General features: G+C 39.1%; 1 protein-coding gene across 1 annotated transcript in view; it reads left to right on the forward strand.

The window, feature by feature from the left end:
• Positions 1 to 1,094: 1,094 nt before the first annotated feature.
• The window catches only part of LOC106610530 (heparan sulfate glucosamine 3-O-sulfotransferase 3A1), a 122,188-nt gene continuing 101,532 nt past the window's right edge, over positions 1,095 to 21,750 (forward strand). The window contains exon 1 of the mRNA XM_014209920.3: positions 1,095 to 1,846. Within this exon, the coding sequence (XP_014065395.1) occupies positions 1,203 to 1,846 (644 nt within the window). The 5' untranslated portion in view covers positions 1,095 to 1,202. The remainder of the gene's footprint in view (positions 1,847 to 21,750) is intronic.

The following is a 21,750-nucleotide window of genomic DNA, read 5'->3' on the forward strand; positions in this document are numbered from 1 at the left end:
ACGTGTGACTGTGACTGTTGGGAAATGGAAAATCTAAGGAGAGTGATGGAGAGACAGTCCCAATCGTTCTTAGGTTGACTCAGTGAAAAAAACAAAAACATTTAGCTCCAGAACAAGGGTAAACCACAGTCATTTAATTATACTATAAGGAAAATGTTAACAATGACTTAATACAACTGTGTGTGTGTGTGTGTGTGTGTGTGTGTGTGTGTGTGTGTGTGTGTGTGTGTGTGTGTGTGTGTGTGTGTGTGTGTGTGTGTGTGTGTGTGTGTGTGTGTGTGTGTGTGTGTGTGTGTGTGTGTCTGTGTGTGTTTTTGTTGAACTATCCTTGTGGGTATTAAAAGTCCTCACAAGGATAGTAAAACATGTAACATTCGGATAAGTGGGGACATTTTGTCGGTCCCCATGAGGTAAAATGCTATTTTATGCTTAGGGGTTAGGTTTAGGGTTACAATTAGGGTTAAGATTAGAATTAAGGTTGTGGTTCAGGTTAGGTATAGGGTTAGGTATCATTTTAGGGTTAGGGATTTGGAGTTAATGTTAGGCTTAGGGTTAAGGTCAGGGTTAGGTTAAGTGTTAAGGTTAGGGAAAATATGATTTTGGATGGGAATCAATTATTTGGTCCCCACAAGCATAGCAATATGTAACTGTGTGTGTGTGTGGCAGAAGACATGGCAGAAGACATGACATTCTACCTCTGATGTTTTGCAGAAGTTTGATACAACAACCGCAATGTGGAGTAGACAGAGGTGCTGAAGTTACCATTGCCTTGTCTTTTTGACCTGGCATTATGCATGGTCATTTCATTTAAACAATAAACAAACATAGCCTACATGTCATATTTTAGTCGTGGCTAGGCTACTTATAATTCTGTTTTCTTAATAAAGGATTCGTTTTATGCGGGATTGCTAGCCTATATAAACAGAATTTGACATTTAGAATTGCACTGCATATTCAACATTTTTTTTTTAATGTTGACATAGACTTACAATATTATTCATTATAAGGAGAATAACAGCTCGAGCTCTGGGACACATGTGAGGGTTATTTTGGTGTGATGCGCGTGCAAGGTCTAATCCACTGCTGGATGCGGAGCGAGCTCCGGTAGCCTAAGAGCTGTCCTCTCTATTTCTTAATGGCAAGACCCAAGAATGTCTGCTTAGCATGGCTGTGGCTCCTGAACCGGCGACCCAAGGACCGTTATGGCTTTTAGAAGAGTCTATTCGGACCCCCTGTCCCGAAGCATTTTCAAGAAATTCGTGGTTATGCTGTGTTCTCTCCTCACCTCCCTGTACCTCCTCCACTGCCTCACGGACCGCTGTAGCAGCATGCCCACGCTGGTGAAAGCCTCCAGCCAAGTCGTGGGCTTCTTCACATCGGAACTACAAGACTTGAAGTCGCTGAGGAGGAAAAGACTGTTAAAGAAATGGACCACGGAGTCCAAGGCGCGCTTGAGCTACGAGAGCGCTGACGACACTAAATTGATCTCTGAGGACTCCCGGTTCGACGATACTGATAAGGGACAGGTTTTGTACAAATCGGGACCTCAGGTAGACAGCGATAGCGAGAACCGGGAATTGTCGCGTGATATACAGCTTTCTTTGGATGACATCGTTTCTTCGAAGAGATTGTCACATCAGTTTACAGTGAAGACTGGAAGTACCGGTAAACTCAGTCCGCTTGGAGAGGGGAGAAAGGAGCTGCCCCAGGCGCTAATCATCGGGGTAAAGAAAGGAGGGACGCGCGCGCTACTCGAGTTCCTCCGTGTACACCCAGACCTCAGAGCCGTGGGAGCCGAACCGCACTTCTTCGACCGTAACTACGAGAATGGACTGGAGTGGTACAGGTAAATGTAAAAAAAAAATTAAAAAAATATAGGTGAAATAATAATACTTTTATTGTTATTATTATTATGAGTAGTAGTAGTAGTAGTATTAGTAGTAATATTATACGATTATGTGCAGCCTGTGCCTTATGTATACTTTTCCAAAACTAACTGCTGAGTTAAATAGTGTTTGCTGAAAAGTTTTCAAAGTTGTGCTGTTAAACGCAACGCCAGTGCCTCTCACTGGCAACACTTGTTCACCATTGGAATAATTCAAATGGCCCAGGTTTTATAGCACGCTTCTTTGCTATTACTTTGTTGCATTTTCTGTTTGAATTGCCTTTTATTACAGTATATGATCATCTTTTGATTACTATATATATATATATATATATATATATAAAGATATTTACTTGGAAATCATGGACAACCTGGTGCTCTATAGTTCTACTTTATTCAGCTGTTCAACCAGTGTCAAAGTTGTGGGAAAGCTCTAATCACGCCAACATATAACTTGTAATTCACTACGGATTCATTCGATATTTTCTGTAGCCTAAAATGAACACTGCATAATTATGACCTATAGACTAATGAGATGGTTGTCCTACCCAATTACATATTGTTTACATGTTCATTTGTAACAGTAGTGTACATGCCTAAGTAGCCAACCTAAGCAATAAGTAAATATTTTATTAATTTATCAAAACTTATCTTGGTGAATTTCGTTAAAGTAATCTACTGTCTAGGCTTAATGGCAGAGCTCTGCTATAATATCACCTTATACAATGTATCGAAAAAAGTTTCCTACAGAAATATATGACTATTAACATAAATCAGGACACTTTCGATATGAAATAAAGTAAATACATTCAATGTAAAATGTTTTACCTAACTGCTGACTTGTAAAGAATTTAATATGAAATAATATTTTTAAAAAATACAATAGAACAACTGTTTTTCATAGGCCTATTCAACATCAACAGTTGAATTGGGAGCTAAAAGTAATCATTTTCAATTTCAAGGATTATATGGAAAAGGCCCAGATTTAAGTAACAAGCAAAATACCGCTTCCAAAGTGAGTAGCACTTTATTAAAGTGCTGATAGAGTAGGGTCAATGTCTGACCTGAAATAAATATTCTGAACAAACTCTAGATACACATAAATACACACAGACACTCGCTCCCCCTCAATCCCCTCTCTTCTTTGAGAGTTAGCGTATTTTATCTCACTTTTCTCTCTCTGTGTTAAATGGATTTGTGATTGATTTTTATCAGTAGCTTCATTTTCGTGTGTGTGTGTCTGTGTGTGTGTGTGTGTGTGTTTTCTCTCCAGGGAATAATGTCTCTCCCCTCTCACTGTGTCTGTGTGTAACGGGGCATTGCCCACACTGCAGCTCTGTTGGTAAGAAGGCTAAGGGTTGTAAGAAGGATTAGGGTTATAATGAAGGGTTAGCTGAGTGTCTCCAGAGTTATAATTCACCTTTTGATTGAGTTAACACCAAGCAGCTCACTTTAAAAGCCTGGAGAAACTTCTGCTCTCACCCGGGCCCCTCCCTCTAACTCCCCCAAACTCCCCATCCAGCCTTAGCCCCCTCTCATACATTAGCACACCTACCCTCTCCCCACACACAGATACATCCCTCTTTGTGCCTCTCTGAGAGTGAATACTATATATTTTGGCCATCACTCTTTCACACCCTTCTGTTTACCTATTCATTCATTGTGGGAGTGTATATACATGAAGGTTCCATCTTTTCCGAGGAGGTGCCAAGATGCTATTGCATGGAATTGGGTCCATGGGCTCCAAGGAGAAACTGAACAAACTCAACGTCAGGGCCAGTTACGCTTAGTGCCTTCCATTAAAATGGGGAACGTGCCCTTGTATTAAAATGGCCGGAGCAGAAGACATAAAGAAGAGCTACAACAACGTGACTGACTAGTCAACCTGAGGGAGTGGATCTGCTGTGTGGAGGAACACTCCTGTCAACTCTGTTTCAGGGAGTCTGAGAGAGAGACCCTTTATTAATAGTCTGTGTGTGGACGCTTTTGATAGGAAGAACCAAAAAGCTCTGGAAATGTTTTACTTCTCTTTTTTTGTCTTTTGAACTGCTGAATGGAATGGCAAAAACAATGTTCCACAGATTGTACAACAGACAACAATTTGATGGATGTGTGCAAATGAATAAGAAATACGCAAACAAACGGTCCAGCGCTATTAATTCATCCTACTTGTCAAGAAACTGTTAATTCATTCCGCTTGTCAAGACACTGTTAATTCAACCTACTTGTCAAGACACTGTTAATCAGAGGTGTGGACTCGAGTCACATGACTTGGACTCGAGTCAGACTCGAGTCACAAATATGATGACTTGCAACTCGACTTTGATTTTAACACCAATGACTCGTGACTTAACTTGGACTTGAGCCTTTTGACTCGAACTGACTTGATACCCTCCCCAAGACCAAATATAAAAAATTATGCTATTAAAAAAAGTGTGCAGCGCATCAACTCTTAATTTAACGGATTACAGTTTGAATCGGACAGCAGCCAATCAAATTGTGCCAGCTGAGAAAAAGTTGTGCGTGGCAGTGCAGAGGAACGTCGGCGAGTGAATTCAGATGGAGCCCTTGGAAAGATGATACCCCAAATTATTATTTGCGGATATAAAGACTACGTTGTATCAACAAAAAACGGATTGTAACTTGCAAAACATGCGGGAAGAAAATGACAGAAGGAGGCACATCAACTTCCAACTTTGTTCGACATGTGAAGCTGCACAAAGAACGGTAAGTTCATAACTTTGCTAGTGTAGCATGTTGGCTAAAGTAATGTTAAATCAATGAGCCTCCACACAGTCAGTCAGTGTGGGAACATGATCATTGCACCCAAGATTGAGCTACAACTGGCTAGGCTGTTGGTAGCCTAAATCCTGCCTGATGTTACTGCTGTTCCTAAAGCCATTGTGTGTGTGTGTGTGTGTGTGTGTGTTAAGCTTGGGCGATTGTGTACAAGCCTACATCGCCCGATTGCGCCCCATAGCGATCCTCGATAGTCGATCTCTATGGGGGGAGGGGATCTTTCTTATGGCTACCCATGTATTTCCTTGGAAATATAACATTTATTTGGAAAGTAATAAATATATTTTTAAAAGCATTCGTGATTTGCGTAAATGTAATATACTAACTATTACTCGTGTTAAAACTATGAAATGGTATTACATTTTGTGAAAAGCACATTATGACTTGTTTAGGACTCGAAACTCAAAGTTTAGGACTTGAGACTTGACTCGAGACTTGTTGGTCTTGACTTGAGACTTGACTTGGACTTGCCTGTCTTGACTTTGTACTTGACTTGGGACTTGAGTACTAAGACTTGAGACTTACTTGTGACTTGTAAAACAATGACTTGGTCCCATCTCTGCTGTTAATTCATACTACTTGTCAAGATACTGTTAATTCATTATACTTGTCAAGACACTGTTAACCTGTTAGGGCTAGGGGGCAGTATTGACACGGTCGGATAAAAAACGTACCCGATTTAATCTGGTTACTACTCCTGCCCAGTAACTAGAATATGCATATAATTATTGGCTTTGGATAGAAAACACCCTAAAGTTTCTAAAACTGTTTGAATGGTGTCTGTGAGTATAACAGAACTCATATGGCAGGCCAAAACCTGAGAAGATTCCATGCAGGAAGTGCCCTGTCTGACAAGTTGTGTTTCATCTTGGCTCTTTTTATTGAAGACTGAGGATCTTTGCAATAACGTGACACTTCCTACGGCTCCCATAGGCTCTCAGAGCCCGGGAAAAAGCTGAACGATATCGAGGCAGCCTCTGGCTGAAACACTTTATCGCGTTTGGCAAGTGGCCGATCAGAGTAGTATGGGCTTAGGCGCGTGCCCGAGTCGACCGAATGCTTTATTTTCTTTCGTCTGTTTACCTAAATGCAGATTCCCGGTCGGAATATTATCGCTTTTTTATGAGAAAAAAGGCATAAAAATTGATTTTAAACAGCGGTTGACATGCTTCAAAGTACGGTAATGAAATATTTAGAATTTTTTTGTCACGAATTGCGCCATGCTCGTCACCCTTATTTACCCTTTCGGATAGTGTCTTGAATGCACGAACAAAACGCCGCTGTTTGGATATAACTATGGATTATTTTGAACCAAACCAACATTTGTAATTGAAGTAGAAGTTCTGGGAGTGCATTCTGACGAAGACAGCAAAGGTAATAACATTTTTCTTATAGTAAATCTGACTTTGGTGAGTGCTAAACTTGCTGGGTGTCTAAATAGCTAGCCCTGTGATGCCGGGCTATCTACTGAGAATATTGCAAAATGTGCTTTCACCGAAAAGCTATTTTAAAATCGGACATATTGAGTGCATAGAGGAGTTCTGTATCTATAATTCTTAAAATAATTGTTATGCTTTTTGTGAACGTTTATCGTGAGTAATTTAGTAAATTCACCGGCAGTGTTCGGTGGGAATGCTAGTCACATGCTAGTCACATGCTAATGTAAAAAGCTGTTTTTTAATATAAATATGAACTTGATTGAACAAAACATGCATGTATTGTATAACATAATGTCCTAGGGTTGTCATCTGATGAAGATCATCAAAGGTTAGTGCTACATTTAGCTGTGGTTTGGGTTTATGTGACATTATATGCTAGCTTGAAAAATGGGTGTCTGATTATTTCTGGCTTGGTACTCTGCTGACATAATCTAATGTTTTGCTTTCGTTGTAAAGCCTTTTTGAAATCGGACAGTGTGGTTAGATTAACGAGAGTCTTGTCTTTAAAATGGTGTAAAATAGTCATATGTTTGAAAAATTGAAGTTTTTGCATTTTTGAGGAATTTGAATAACGCGCCACGGGATTACACTGGCTGTTGAGTAGGTGGGACGCAATCGTCCCACCTAGCCCATAGAGGTTAATTCACACCACTTGTCAAGACACTGTTACTTCATCCTACTTGTCAAGACACTATTCATTCTTGCTACTTGTTCAGACATTGTTAATTCCTGAAACTTGTCAAGCCATTGTTAATTTATTCTACTTGTCAAGACACTGTTAATTTATCCATGCTTATTGTCAACACACTGTTAATTCATTATACTTGTCAAGACATTGTTAATTCATAATAATTATCAAGACACAGTCAATTAATTATACTTGTCAAGACACTGTTAATTAAATGTACTTGTCAAGACACTGTTAATTCATACTACTTATCAAGACATAGTAAATTAGTTATACTTGTCAAGACACTGTTAATTCATTTGATTTGTCCAGACACAGTTAATTCATAATAATTGTCAAGACACTGTTAATTCTTAGTAATTGTGAAGACACTGTAGGTTCATTCTACTTGTCAAGCCATTGTAAATTCAATCTACTTGTCAAGACACTGTTAATTCATTCTACTTGTCAAGACACTGTTAATGCATTCTACTTGTCAAGACACTGTTAATGCATTCTACTTGTCAAGACACTGTTAAATAAATCTACTTGTCAAGACACTGTTAATTCATTCTACTTGTCAAGACACTGTTAAATAAATCTACTTGTCAAGGCACTGTTAATTCATACTACTTGTCAAGACTGTTAATTCATTCTACTTGTCAAGACACTGTTAAATAAATCTACTTGTCAAGACACTGTTAATTCATTCTACTTGTCAAGACACTGTTAAATAAATCTACTTGTCAAGACACTGTTAAATAAATCTACTTGTCAAGGCACTATTATTTCATTCTACTTGTCAAGGCAGTGTTAAATAATTCTACTTGTCAAGACACTGTTAATTCATTCTACTTGTCACGACACTGTTAAATAATTCTACTTGTCAACGCACTGTTAATTCAGTGTACTTGCCAATACTTTTAATTCAATCTACTTGTATTGACACTGTTAATTCATGCTACCTGTCAAAACACTATTAATTCACATTACTCGTCAAGACACTTTTTATTAATTCTACTTGTCAAGGCACTGTTAATTCATTCTACTTGTCAAGACACTGTTAATTCATTCTACTTGTCACGACACTGTTAAATAATTCTACTTGTCAAGACTTCTCAGCCCTAATGTGACGTGGTTACAACAACATCTAGCCGTCTGTGTTCATCCTGCTTCCCCAGTGGAAACATAGACAGACATATTGAAGCCCCCAAATCCACAAGTAACGTTGTCATTGTTTGTGTAGGAGTTCCCAAGATACATTGTCATTATTTCCATCATATTTAATAGAAAATACATAGTATACTCCACCCCATAGTATACTACATCCCATACATAGTATACTCCATCCATAGCATACCCCATCCCATACACAGTATACCCCATCCCATAGTATACTCCATCCCATACATAGAATACTCCATCCTATAGTATACTCCATCCCATACATAGTATACTGCATCCATAGTATACTCCATCCCATACACAGTACACCCCATCCCATAGTATACTCCATCCCATACACTGTATACTCCATCCCATACATTGTATACTCCATCCCATAGTATACTCCATCCCATACATAGTATATCCATCCCATAGTATACTCCATTCATAGTATACTCCATCCCATACAATGTATACTCCATCCCAGACATAGTATACTCCATCCCATAGTATACTCCATCCCATAGTATACTCCATCCCATACACAGTATACTCCACCCCATACTACACTCCATCCCATACATAGTATACTCAATCCAATAGTATACTCCACCCCATAGTATACTCCATCCCATAGTATACTCCATCCCATAGTATACTCCATCCCATACATAGTGTACTCCATCCCATAGTATACTCCACCAAACAGTATACCCCACCCCACAGTATACTCCATCCCATACACAGTATACTCCACCCCATACAACACTCCATCCCATACATAGTATACTCAATCCCATTGTATACTCCACCCCATAGTATACTCCATCCCATAGTATACTCCATCCCATAGTATACTCCATCCCATACATAGTGTACTCCATCCCATAGTATACTCCACCAAACAGTATACCCCACCCCACAGTATACTCCATCCCATACACAGTATACTCCACCCCATACTACACTCCATCCCATACATAGTATACTCAATCCCATAGTATACTCCACCCCATAGTATAGTCCATCCCATAGTATACTCCATCCCATAGTATACTCCATCCCATACATAGTGTACTCCATCCCATAGTATACTCCACCAAACAGTATACCCCACCCCACAGTATACTCCATTCCATACATAGTATACTCCACCCCATAGTATACTCCATCCCATCCATAGTATACTCCATCCATAGTATACTCCATCTCATAGTATACTCCATCCCATACATAGTATACTCCATCCCATAGTATACTCCACCCCATAGTATACTCCGTCCCATACATAGTATACTCCATCCTATAGTATACTCCACCCCATAGTATACCCCACCACATAGTAAACTCCATCCCATACATAGTATCCTCCATCCCATAGTATACCCCATTCCATACACATTATACTCCATCCCATATTATACTCCATCCCATAGTATACCCCATCCCATACACGGTATACTCCATCCCATAGTATTCTCCATCCCATACATAGTATACTCCACCCCATAGTATACTCCATCCCATCCATAGTATACTCCATCTCATAGTATACTCCATCCCATACACAGTATACTCCATCCCATGGTATCCTCCATCCCATACATCGTATACTCCATCCCATACACAGGATACTCCATGCCATGTACGGTATACTCCACCCCAAAGTATACTACATCCCATACATAGTATACTCCATCCCATAGTATACTCCACCCCATAGTATACTCCATCCCATACATAGTATCCTCCATCCCATAGTATACCCCATTCCATACACAGTATACTCCATCCCATATTATACTCCATCCATTTTCAAAAAAAAATTTTCAGGTCATTTAGCAGACGCTCTTATCCAGAGCGATAGTATTCTCCATCCCATACATAGTATACTCCATCCCATAGTATACTCCATCCCATACATTCTATACTCCATCCTATAGTATTCTCATCACTGTCACGTCCTGACCAGTAAAAAGGGTTATTTGTTATTGTAGTTTGGTCAGGGCGTGGCAGGGAAGGTTTCTTTTGTGTGTTTCGGGGTTTTTGGTTTATGTTCTATGTTATCTGTTTCTATGTGTTTATACTAGTTCTTATATTTCTATGTTGTGTATTTTGGGTTGATCTCTAATTGGAGGCAGCTGAATCTCGTTGCCTCTGATTAGAGATCATATTTAAGTAGGGTTTTTTTCCTCATGGGTTTTGTGGGTAGTTGTTTTTCGTATAGTCCTTGTGTCCTTACGGAACTGTTGGTTGACGTCGATTTATTTTGTTTAACCTGTTGAGGACAGACTATTCCATTTTTCAAACATATGACTATTTTACACCATTTTAAAGACAAGACTCTCCTTTATCTAACCACATTGTCCGATTTTAAAAAGGCTTTACAACGAAAGTAAAATATTAGATTATGTCAGGAGAGTACCCAGCCAGAAATAATCACAAACCCATTTTTCAAGCTAGCATATAATGTCACAAAAACCAAAACCACAGCTAAATGCAGCACTAACCTTTGATGATCTTCATCAGATGACACTCCTAGGACATTATGTTATACAATACATGCATGTTTTGTTAAATCAAGTTCATATTTATATCAAAAACCAGCTTTTTACATTAGCATGTGATGTTCAGAACTAGCATACCCACCGAAAACTTCCGGTGAATTTACTAAATTACTCATGATAAACGTTGACAAAATACATAACAATTATTTTAAGAATTATAGATACTGAACTCCTTTATGCAATCGCTATGTCCAGTTTTAAAATAGCTTTTCGGCGAATGCACATTTTGCAATATTCTGAGTACATAGCTCGGCCATCACAGGCTAGCTAATTTGACACCCACCAAGTTTGGGACAACCTAAACTCAGAATTACTATTAGAAAAATTTGATTACCTTTGCTGTTCTTCGTCAGAATGCACTCCCAGGACTTCTACTTCAACAACAAATGTTTTGGTTCCAAATAATCCATAGTTATATCCAAACACCTCCGTTTTGTTTGTGTGTTCAGGTCACTATCCGAAGGGTGACGCGTGAGCGCATTTCGTGACAAAAAATGTCAAAATATTCCATTACCGTACTTAGAAGCATGTCAAACGCTGTTTAAAATCAATTTTTATGCTATTTTTCTCGTCAAATAGCGTTAATATTCCAACCGGGCAACGTTGTATTCATTCAAAGGCTGAAAGAAAAAAATGGAGAATTCTCGTGCATGCGCATCTCTAGTGTCACTGTCCCCGGGCTGACCACTTACAATCTCTGCTGCTGTTCTTTGCCCAGAAACAGCAGACACCCCATTCCACTTTCTGGAGGCTTCAGAGACCCAATGGAAGCCTTAGAAAGTGTCACGTTACAGCACAGATGCTGTAATGTCGATAGAGATGCAACAGAAGGACAAAAAATTGTCAGACAAGGCACTTCCTGTATGGAATCTTCTCAGGTTTTGGCCTGCCATTTGAGTACTGTTTTACTCACAGACACCATTCAAACAGTTTTAGAAACTTTAGACTGTTTTCTATCCAAATCTAGAGATCATATTTAAGTAGGGTTTTTTCCTTCATGGGTTTTGTGGGTAGTTGTTTTTCGTATAGTCCTTGTGTCCTTACGGAACTGTTGGTTGACGTCGATTTTATTTTGTTTAAGTGTTCACTTATATAAATAAAAGAAGATGAGCACAATACCTGCTGCGCCTTGGTCCACTTTCTACGATGCACCTGACAATCGCATAGTATACTCCATCTCATATAAAGTATACTCCATCCCATAGTATACTCCATCCCATAAACAGTATACCCATTCTATAGTATACTCCATCACATAGTATACTCCATACTATATATAATATACTCCATCCCATATATATTATAATCCATCCCATAGTATACTCCATCCCATAGCATACCCTATCCCATAGTACACCCCATCCCATACATAGGAAACTCCATCCCATACATAGTATACTCCATCCCATAGTATACTCGATCCCATACATAGTATACTCCATCCCATACATAGTATACTCCATCCCATACACAGTATACTCCATCCCATGTACGCATACTCCACCCCATAGTATACTCCATCCCATACATAGTATACTGCATCCCATAGTATAATCCATCCCATAGTATACTCCATCCCATACATAGTATACTCCATCCCATACATAGTATACTCCATCCCATACATAGTATACTCCATCCCTTACATAGTATACTCCATCCCATGTACGCATACTCCACCCCATAGTATACTCCATCCCATACATAGTATACTGCATCCCATAGTATACTCCATCCCATAGTATACTCCATCCCATACATAGTATACTCCACACCATAGTATACTCCATCCTATACATAGTATACTCCACACCATACATAGTATACTCCATCCCATACAAAGTATACTCCATCCCATAGTATACTCCATCCCATAGTATACTCCACTCCATAGTATACTCCATCCCAGAAATAGTATACTCCATCCCATAGTATACTCCACCCCATAGTATACTCCACCCCACAGTAGACTCCATCCTATACATAGTATACTCCATCCCATACATAGTATACTCCACCACATAGTATACCCCATCCAATAGTATACTCCATCCCATAGTATACTCAATCCCATACACAGTATACTCCATTCCGTACACGGTAAACTCCATCCCATAGTATTCTCCATCCCACACATAGTATACTCCTTCCATTAGTATACTCCATCCCATGCATACTATACTCCATCCTATAGTATTCTCAATCACATAGTATACTCCATCTCTTGTATACTCAATCCCATAGATAGTATACTCCATCCCAAAGTATACTCCAATCCATAAATAGTATACCCATCCTATAGTATATTCCATCACATATTATACTCCAAACTATACATAATATACTCCATCCCATATATATTATAATCCATCCCATTGTATACTCCATCCCGTACATAGTATACTCCAGTCCATACATAGTATACTCCATCCCATATATAGTATACTCCATCCCATAGTATACTCCATCCCATACACTGTATACTCCATCCCATGTACAGTATACTCCACCCCATAGTATACTCTATCCCATACATAGTATACTGCATCCCATAGTATACTCCATCCCATACATAGTATACTCCATCCCATAGTATACTCCATCCCATAGATATTATACTCCACCCCATAGTATACTCCATCCTATACATAGTATACTCCACCCCATTCATAGTATACTCCATCCCATACACAGTATACTCCATCCCATAGTATACTCCATCCCATACATTGTATACTCCATCCCATTGTATACTCCTCTCCTTACATAGTATACTCCATCCCATAGTATACTCCACCCCCATAGTATACTCCATCCCATACATAGTATACTCCATCCCATAGTATACTCCACCCCATAGTATACCCCACCCCACAGTATACTCCATCCCATACATAGTATACTCCACTACATAGTATACTCCACCCCATAGTATACTCCATCCTATACATAGTATACTCCATCCCATACATAGTATACTCCACCACATAGTATACCCCATCCCATAGTATACTCCATCCCATAGTATACTCCATCCCATACACAGTATACTCCATCCCATACACGTTACACTCCATCCCATAGTATTCTCCATCCCATACATAGTATACTCCTTCCCATAGTATTCTCCATCCCATGCATACTATACCCCATCCTATAGTATTCTCAATCACATAGTATATTCAATCCCACAGATAGTATACTCCATCCAAAAGTATACTCCATCCCATAAATAATATACCCATCCTATATTATATTCCATCACATATTATACTCCATACTATACATAATGTACTCCATCCCATATATATTATAATCCATCCCATTTTATACTCCATCCCGTGCATAGTATACTCCAGCCCATACATAGTATACTCCATCCCATAGTATACTCCATCCCATACATAATATACTCCATCCCATAGTTTACTCCATCCCATACACTGTATACTCCATCCCATGTACGGTATACTCCTTCCCATACATAGTATAGTGCATCCCATAGTATACTGCATCCCATACATAGTATACTCCATCCAATAGTATACTCCATCCCATACATAGTATACTCCACCCCATACATAGTATACTCCATCCCATTCACAGTATACTCCATCCCATAGTATTCTCCATCCCATACATCGTATACTCCATCCCATAGTATACTCCTCTCCATACATAGTATACTCCATCCCATAGTATACTCCAACCCATAGTATACTCCATCCCATACATAGTATACTCCACCACATAGTATACCCCACCCCATAGTATACTCCATCCCATAGTATACTCCATCCCATACACAGTATACTCCATCCCATACACGGTAAACTCCATCCCATAGTATTCTCCATCCCATACATAGTATACTCCTTCCCATAGTATACTCCATCCCATGCATACTATACTCCATCCTATAGTATTCTCAATCACATATTATATTCAATCCCACAGATAGTATACTCCATCCAAAAGTATACTCCATCCCATAAATAGTAGACCCATCCTATAGTATATTCCATCACATATTATACTCCATACTATACATAATGTACTCCATCCCATATATATTATAATCCATCCCATTTTATACTCAATCCCATGCATAGTATACTCCAGCACATACATAGTATACTCCATCCCATAGTATACTCCATCCCATACATAGTATACTCCATCCCATAGTTTACTCCATCCCATACACTGTATACTCCATCCCATGAACGGTATACTCCTTCCCATACATAGTATAGATCATCCCATAGTATACTCCATCCCATACATAGTATACTCCATCCAATAGTCTACTCCATCCCATACATAGTATACTCCACCCCATACATAGTATACTCCATCCCATACACAGTATACTCCATCCCATAGTATTCTACATCCCATACATCGTATACTCCATCCCATAGTACACTCCTCTCCATACATAGTATACTCCACCCCATAGTATACTCCACCCCATAGTATACCCCACCCCACAGTATACTCCATCGTATACATAGTATAGTCCACTACATAGTATACATAGTATATAGATTTTATTTTGTTTAAGTGTTCACTTATATAAATAAAAGATGATCAGCACAATACCTGCTGCGCCTTGGTCCACTTTCTACGATGCACCTGACAATCGCATAGTATACTCCATCTCATATAAAGTATACTCCATCCCATAGTATACTCCATCCCATAAACAGTATACCCATTCTATAGTATACTCCATCACATAGTATACTCCATACTATATATATCATAATCCATCCCATAGTATACTCCATCCCATAGCATACTCTATCCCATAGTACACCCCATCCCATACATAGGAAACTCCATCCCATACATAGTATACTCCATCCCATAGTATACTCCATCCCATACATAGTATACTCCATCCCATACATAGTATACTCCATCCCATACATAGTATACTGCATCCCATAGTATACTCCATCCCATAGTATACTCCATCCCATACATAGTATACTCCACAACATAGTATACTCCATCCTATACATAGTATACTCCACCCCATACGTAGTATACTCCATCCCATACAAAGTATACTCCATCCTATACATAGTATACTCCATCCCATAGTATACTCCACTCCATAGTATACTCCATCCCAGAAATAGTATACTCCATCCCATAGTATACTCCACCCCATAGTATACTCCACCCCACAGTATACTCCATCCTATACATAGTATACTCCATCCCATACATAGTATACTCCACCACATAGTATACCCCATCCAATAGTATACTCCATCCCATAGTATACTCAATCCCATACACAGTATACTCCATCCCATACACGGTAAACTCCATCCCATAGTATTCTCCATCCCACACATAGTATACTCCTTCCATTAGTATACTCCATCCCATGCATACTATACTCCATCCTATAGTATTCTCAATCACATAGTATACTCCATCTCTTGTATACTCAATCCCATAGATAGTATACTCCATCCCAAAGTATACTCCAATCCATAAATAGTATACCCATCCTATAGTATATTCCATCACATATTATACTCCAAACTATACATAATATACTCCATCCCATATATATTATAATCCATCCCATTTTATACTCCATCCCGTACGTAGTATACTCCAGTCCATACATAGTATACTCCATCCCATATATAGTATACTCCATCCCATACACTGTATACTCCTTCCCATGTACTGTATACTCCACCCCATAGTATACTCTATCCCATACATAGTATACTGCATCCCATAGTATACTCCATCCCATACATAGTATACTCCATCCCATAGTATACTCCATCCCATAGATAGTATACTCCACCCCATAGTATACTCCATCCTATACATAGTATACTCCACCCCATTCATAGTATTCCATCCCATAGTATACTCCATCCCATACATTGTATACTCCATCCCATAGTATACTCCTCTCCTTACATAGTATACTCCATCCCATAGTATACTCCACCCCATAGTATACTCCATCCCATACATAGTATACTCCATCCCATAGTATACTCCACCCCATAGTATACCCCACCCCACAGTATACTCCATCCCATACATAGTATACTCCACTACATAGTATACTCCACCCCATAGTATACTCCATCCTATACTTAGTATACTCCATCCCGTACATAGTATACTCCACCACATAGTATACCCCATCCCATAGTATACTCCATCCCACAGTATACTCCATCCCATACACGGTATACTCCATCCCATAGTATTCTCCATCCCATACATAGTATACTCCTTCCCATAGTATTCTCCATCCCATGCATACTATACCCCATCCTATAGTATTCTCAATCACATAGTATATTCAATCCCACAGATAGTATACTCCATCCAAAAGTATACTCCATCCCATAAATAATATACCCATCCTATAGTATATTCCATCACATATTATACTCCATACTATACATAATGTACTCCATCCCATATATATTATAATCCATCCCATTTTATACTCCATCCCGTGCATAGTATACTCCAGCCCATACACGGTAAACTCCATCCCATAGTATTCTCCATCCCATACATAGTATACTCCTTCCCATAGTATTCTCCATCCCAAGCATACTATACCCCATCCTATAGTATTCTCAATCACATAGTATATTCAATCCCACAGATAGTATACTCCATCCAAAAGTATACTCCATCCCATAAATAATATACCCATCCTATAGTATATTCCATCACATATTATACTCCATACTATACATAATGTACTCCATCCAATATATATTATAATCCATCCCATTTTATACTCCATCCCGTGCATAGTATACTCCAGCCCATACATAGTATACTCCATCCCATAGTATACTCCATCCCATACATAATATACTCCATCCCATAGTTTACTCCATCCCATACACTGTATACTCCATCCCATGTACGGTATACTCCTTCCCATACATAGTATAGTGCATCCCATAGTATACTCCATCCCATACATAGTATACTCCATCCAATAGTATACTCCATCCCATACATAGTATACTCCATCCCATACACAGTATACTCCATCCCATAGTATTCTCCATCCTATACATCGTATACTCCATCCCATAGTATACTCCTCTCCATACATAGTATACTCCATCCCATAGTATACTCCACCCCATAGTATACTCCATCCCATACATAGTATACTCTATCCCATAGTATACTCCACCCCATAGTATACCCCACCCCACTGTATACTCCATCCCATACATAGTATACTCCACTACATAGTATACTCCACCCCATAGTATGCTCCATCCTATACATATTATACTCCATCCCATACATAGTATACTCCACCACATAGTATAGCCCATCCCATAGTATACTCCATCCCGTACACGGTATACTCCGTCCTATACACGGTATACTCCATCCCATAGTATTCTCTATCCCATACATAGTATACTCCTTCCCATAGTATACTCCATCCCAAGCATACTATACCCCATCCTATAGTATTCTCAATCACATAGTATATTCAATCCCACAGATAGTATACTCCATCCAAAAGTATACTCCATCCCATAAATAATATACCCATCCTATAGTATATTCCATCACATATTATACTCCATACTATACATAATGTACTCCATCCAATATATATTATAATCCAACCCATTTTATACTCCATCCCGTGTATAGTATACTCCAGCCCATACATAGTATACTCCATCCCATAGTATACTCCATCCCATACATAATATACTCCATCCCATAGTTTACTAAATCCCATACACTGTATACTCCATCCCATGTACGGTATACTCCTTCCCATACATAGTATAGTGCATCCCATAGTATACTCCATCCCATACACAGTATACTCCATTCCATACACGGTAAACTCCATCCCATAGTATTCTCCTTCCCATACATAGTATACTCCATCCCATAGTATACTCCATCCCATACATAGTATACTCCATCCCATAGTTTACTCCATCCCATACATTACATTTTACATTTTAGTCATTTAGCAGACGCTCTTATCCAGAGCGACTTACAGTAGTGAATGCATACATTTCATACATTTTTTTTTTCTGTGCTGGCCCCCCGTGGGAAACGAACCCACAACCCTGGTGTTGCAAACACCATGCTCTACCAACTGAGCTACACTGTATACTCCATCCCATGAATGGTATACTCCTTCCCATACATAGTATAGTGCATCCCATAGTATACTCCATCCAATAGTATACTCCATCCCATAGATAGTATACTCCACCCCATACATAGTATACTCCATCCCATACACAGTATACTCCATCCCATAGTATTCTCCATCCTATACATCGTATACTCCATCCCATAGTATACTCCTCTCCATACATAGTATACTCCATCCCATAGTATACTCCACCCCATGGTATACTCCATCCCATACATAGTATACTCCACCACATAGTATACCCCACCCCATAGTATACTCCATCCCATAGTATACTCCATCCCATACACAGTATACTCCATCCCATACACGGTAAACTCCATCCCATAGTATTCTCCATCCCATACATAGTATACTCCATCCCATACATAGTATACTCCATCCCATAGTTTACTCCATCCCATACACTGTATACTCCATCCCATGAACGGTATACTCCTTCCCATACATAGTATAGTGCATCCCATAGTATACTCCATCCAATAGTATACTCCATCCCATACATAGTATACTCCACCCCATACATAGTATACTCCGTCCCATACACAGAATATTCCATCCCATAGTATACTCCTCTCCATACATAGTATACTCCATCCCATAGTATAACCCACCCCACTGTATACTCCATCCCATACATAGTATACTCCACTACATAGTATACTCCACCCCATAGTATGCTCCATCCTATACATATTATACTCCATCCCATACATAGTATACTCCACCACATAGTATAGCCCATCCCATAGTATACTCCATCCCGTACACGGTATACTCCGTCCTATACACGGTATACTCCATCCCATAGTATTCTCTATCCCATACATAGTATACTCCTTCCCATAGTATACTCCATCCCAAGCATACTATACCCCATCCTATAGTATTCTCAATCACATAGTATATTCAATCCCACAGATAGTATACTCCATCCAAAAGTATACTCCATCCCATAAATAATATACCCATCCTATAGTATATTCCATCACATATTATACTCCATACTATACATAATGTACTCCATCCAATATATATTATAATCCAACCAATTTTATACTCCATCCCGTGTATAGTACACTCCAGCCCATACATAGTATACTCCATCCCATAGTATACTCCATCCCATACATAATATACTCCATCCCATAGTTTACTCCATCCCATACACTGTATACTCCATCCCATGTACGGTATACTCCTTCCCATACATAGTATAGTGCATCCCATAGTATACTCCATCCCATACACAGTATACTCCATCCCATACACGGTAAACTCCATCCCATAGTATTCTCCTTCCCATACATAGTATACTCCATCCCATAGTATACTCCATCCCATACATAGTATACTCCATCCCATAGTTTACTCCATCCCATACACTGTATACTCCATCCCATGAACGGTATACTCCTTCCCATACATAGTATAGTGCATCCCATAGTATACTCCATCCAATAGTATACTCCATCCCATAGATAGTATACTCCACCCCATACATAGTATACTCCATCCCATACACAGTATACTCCATCCCATAGTATTCTCCATCCTATACATCGTATACTCCATCCCATAGTATACTCCTCTCCATACATAGTATACTCCATCCCATAGTATACTCCACCCCATAGTATACTCCATCCCATACATAGTATACTCTATCCCATAGAATACTCCACCCCATAGTATACCCCACCCCACTGTACACTCCATCCCATACATAGTATACTCCACTACATAGTATACTCCACCCCATAGTATGCTCCATCCTATGCATATTATACTCCATCCCATACATAGTATACTCCACCACATAGTATACCCCATCCCATAGTATACTCCATCCTGTACACAGTATACTCCATCCCATACACGGTATACTCCATCCCATAGTATTCTCTATCCCATACATAGTATACTCCATCCCATATTATACTCCATCCCATAGATACTATTCTCCATCCTATAGTATTCTCAATGACATAGTATACTCCATCTCATATATAGTATACTCTATCCCATAGTTTACTCCATCCCATAAATAGTATACCCATCCTATAGTATATTCCATCACATATTGTACTCCATACTATACATAATGTACTCCATCCCATATATATTATAATCCATCCCATTTTATACTCCATCCCGTGCATAGTATACTCCAGCCCATACATAGTATACTCCATCCCATAGTATACTCCATCCCATACACTGTATACTCCATCCCATGTACGGTATACTCCTTCCCATACATAGTATAGTGCATCCCATAGTATACTCCATCCCATACATAGTATACTCCATCCAATAGTATACTCCATCCCATACATAGTATACTCCACCCCATACATAGTATACTCCATCCCATACACAGTATACTCCATCCCATAGTATTCTCCATCCCATACACGGTATACTCCATCCCATAGTATTCTCTATCCCATACATAGTATACTCCATCCCATATTATACTCCATCCCATAGATACTATTCTCCATCCTATAGTATTCTCAATGACATAGTATACTCCATCTCATATATAGTATACTCCATCCCATACATAGTATACTCCATCCAATAGTATACTCCATCCCATACATAGTATACTCCACCCCATACATAGTATACTCCATCCCATACACAGTATACTCCATCCCATAGTATTCTCCATCCCATACACGGTATACTCCATCCCATAGTATTCTCTATCCCATACATAGTATACTCCATCCCATATTATACTCCATCCCATAGATACTATTCTCCATCCTATAGTATTCTCAATGACATAGTATACTCCATCTCATATATAGTATACTCCATCCCATAGTTTACTCCATCCCATAAATAGTATACCCATCCTATAGTATATTCCATCACATATTGTACTCCATACTATACATAATGTACTCCATCCCATATATATTATAATCCATCCCATTTTATACTCCATCCCGTGCATAGTATACTCCAGCCCATACATAGTATACTCC

This window comes from Salmo salar, chromosome 01 (genome assembly GCF_965601325.2).
Source record: "Salmo salar chromosome 01, fSalSal1, whole genome shotgun sequence".
Classification (NCBI taxonomy): domain Eukaryota; kingdom Metazoa; phylum Chordata; class Actinopteri; order Salmoniformes; family Salmonidae; genus Salmo; species Salmo salar.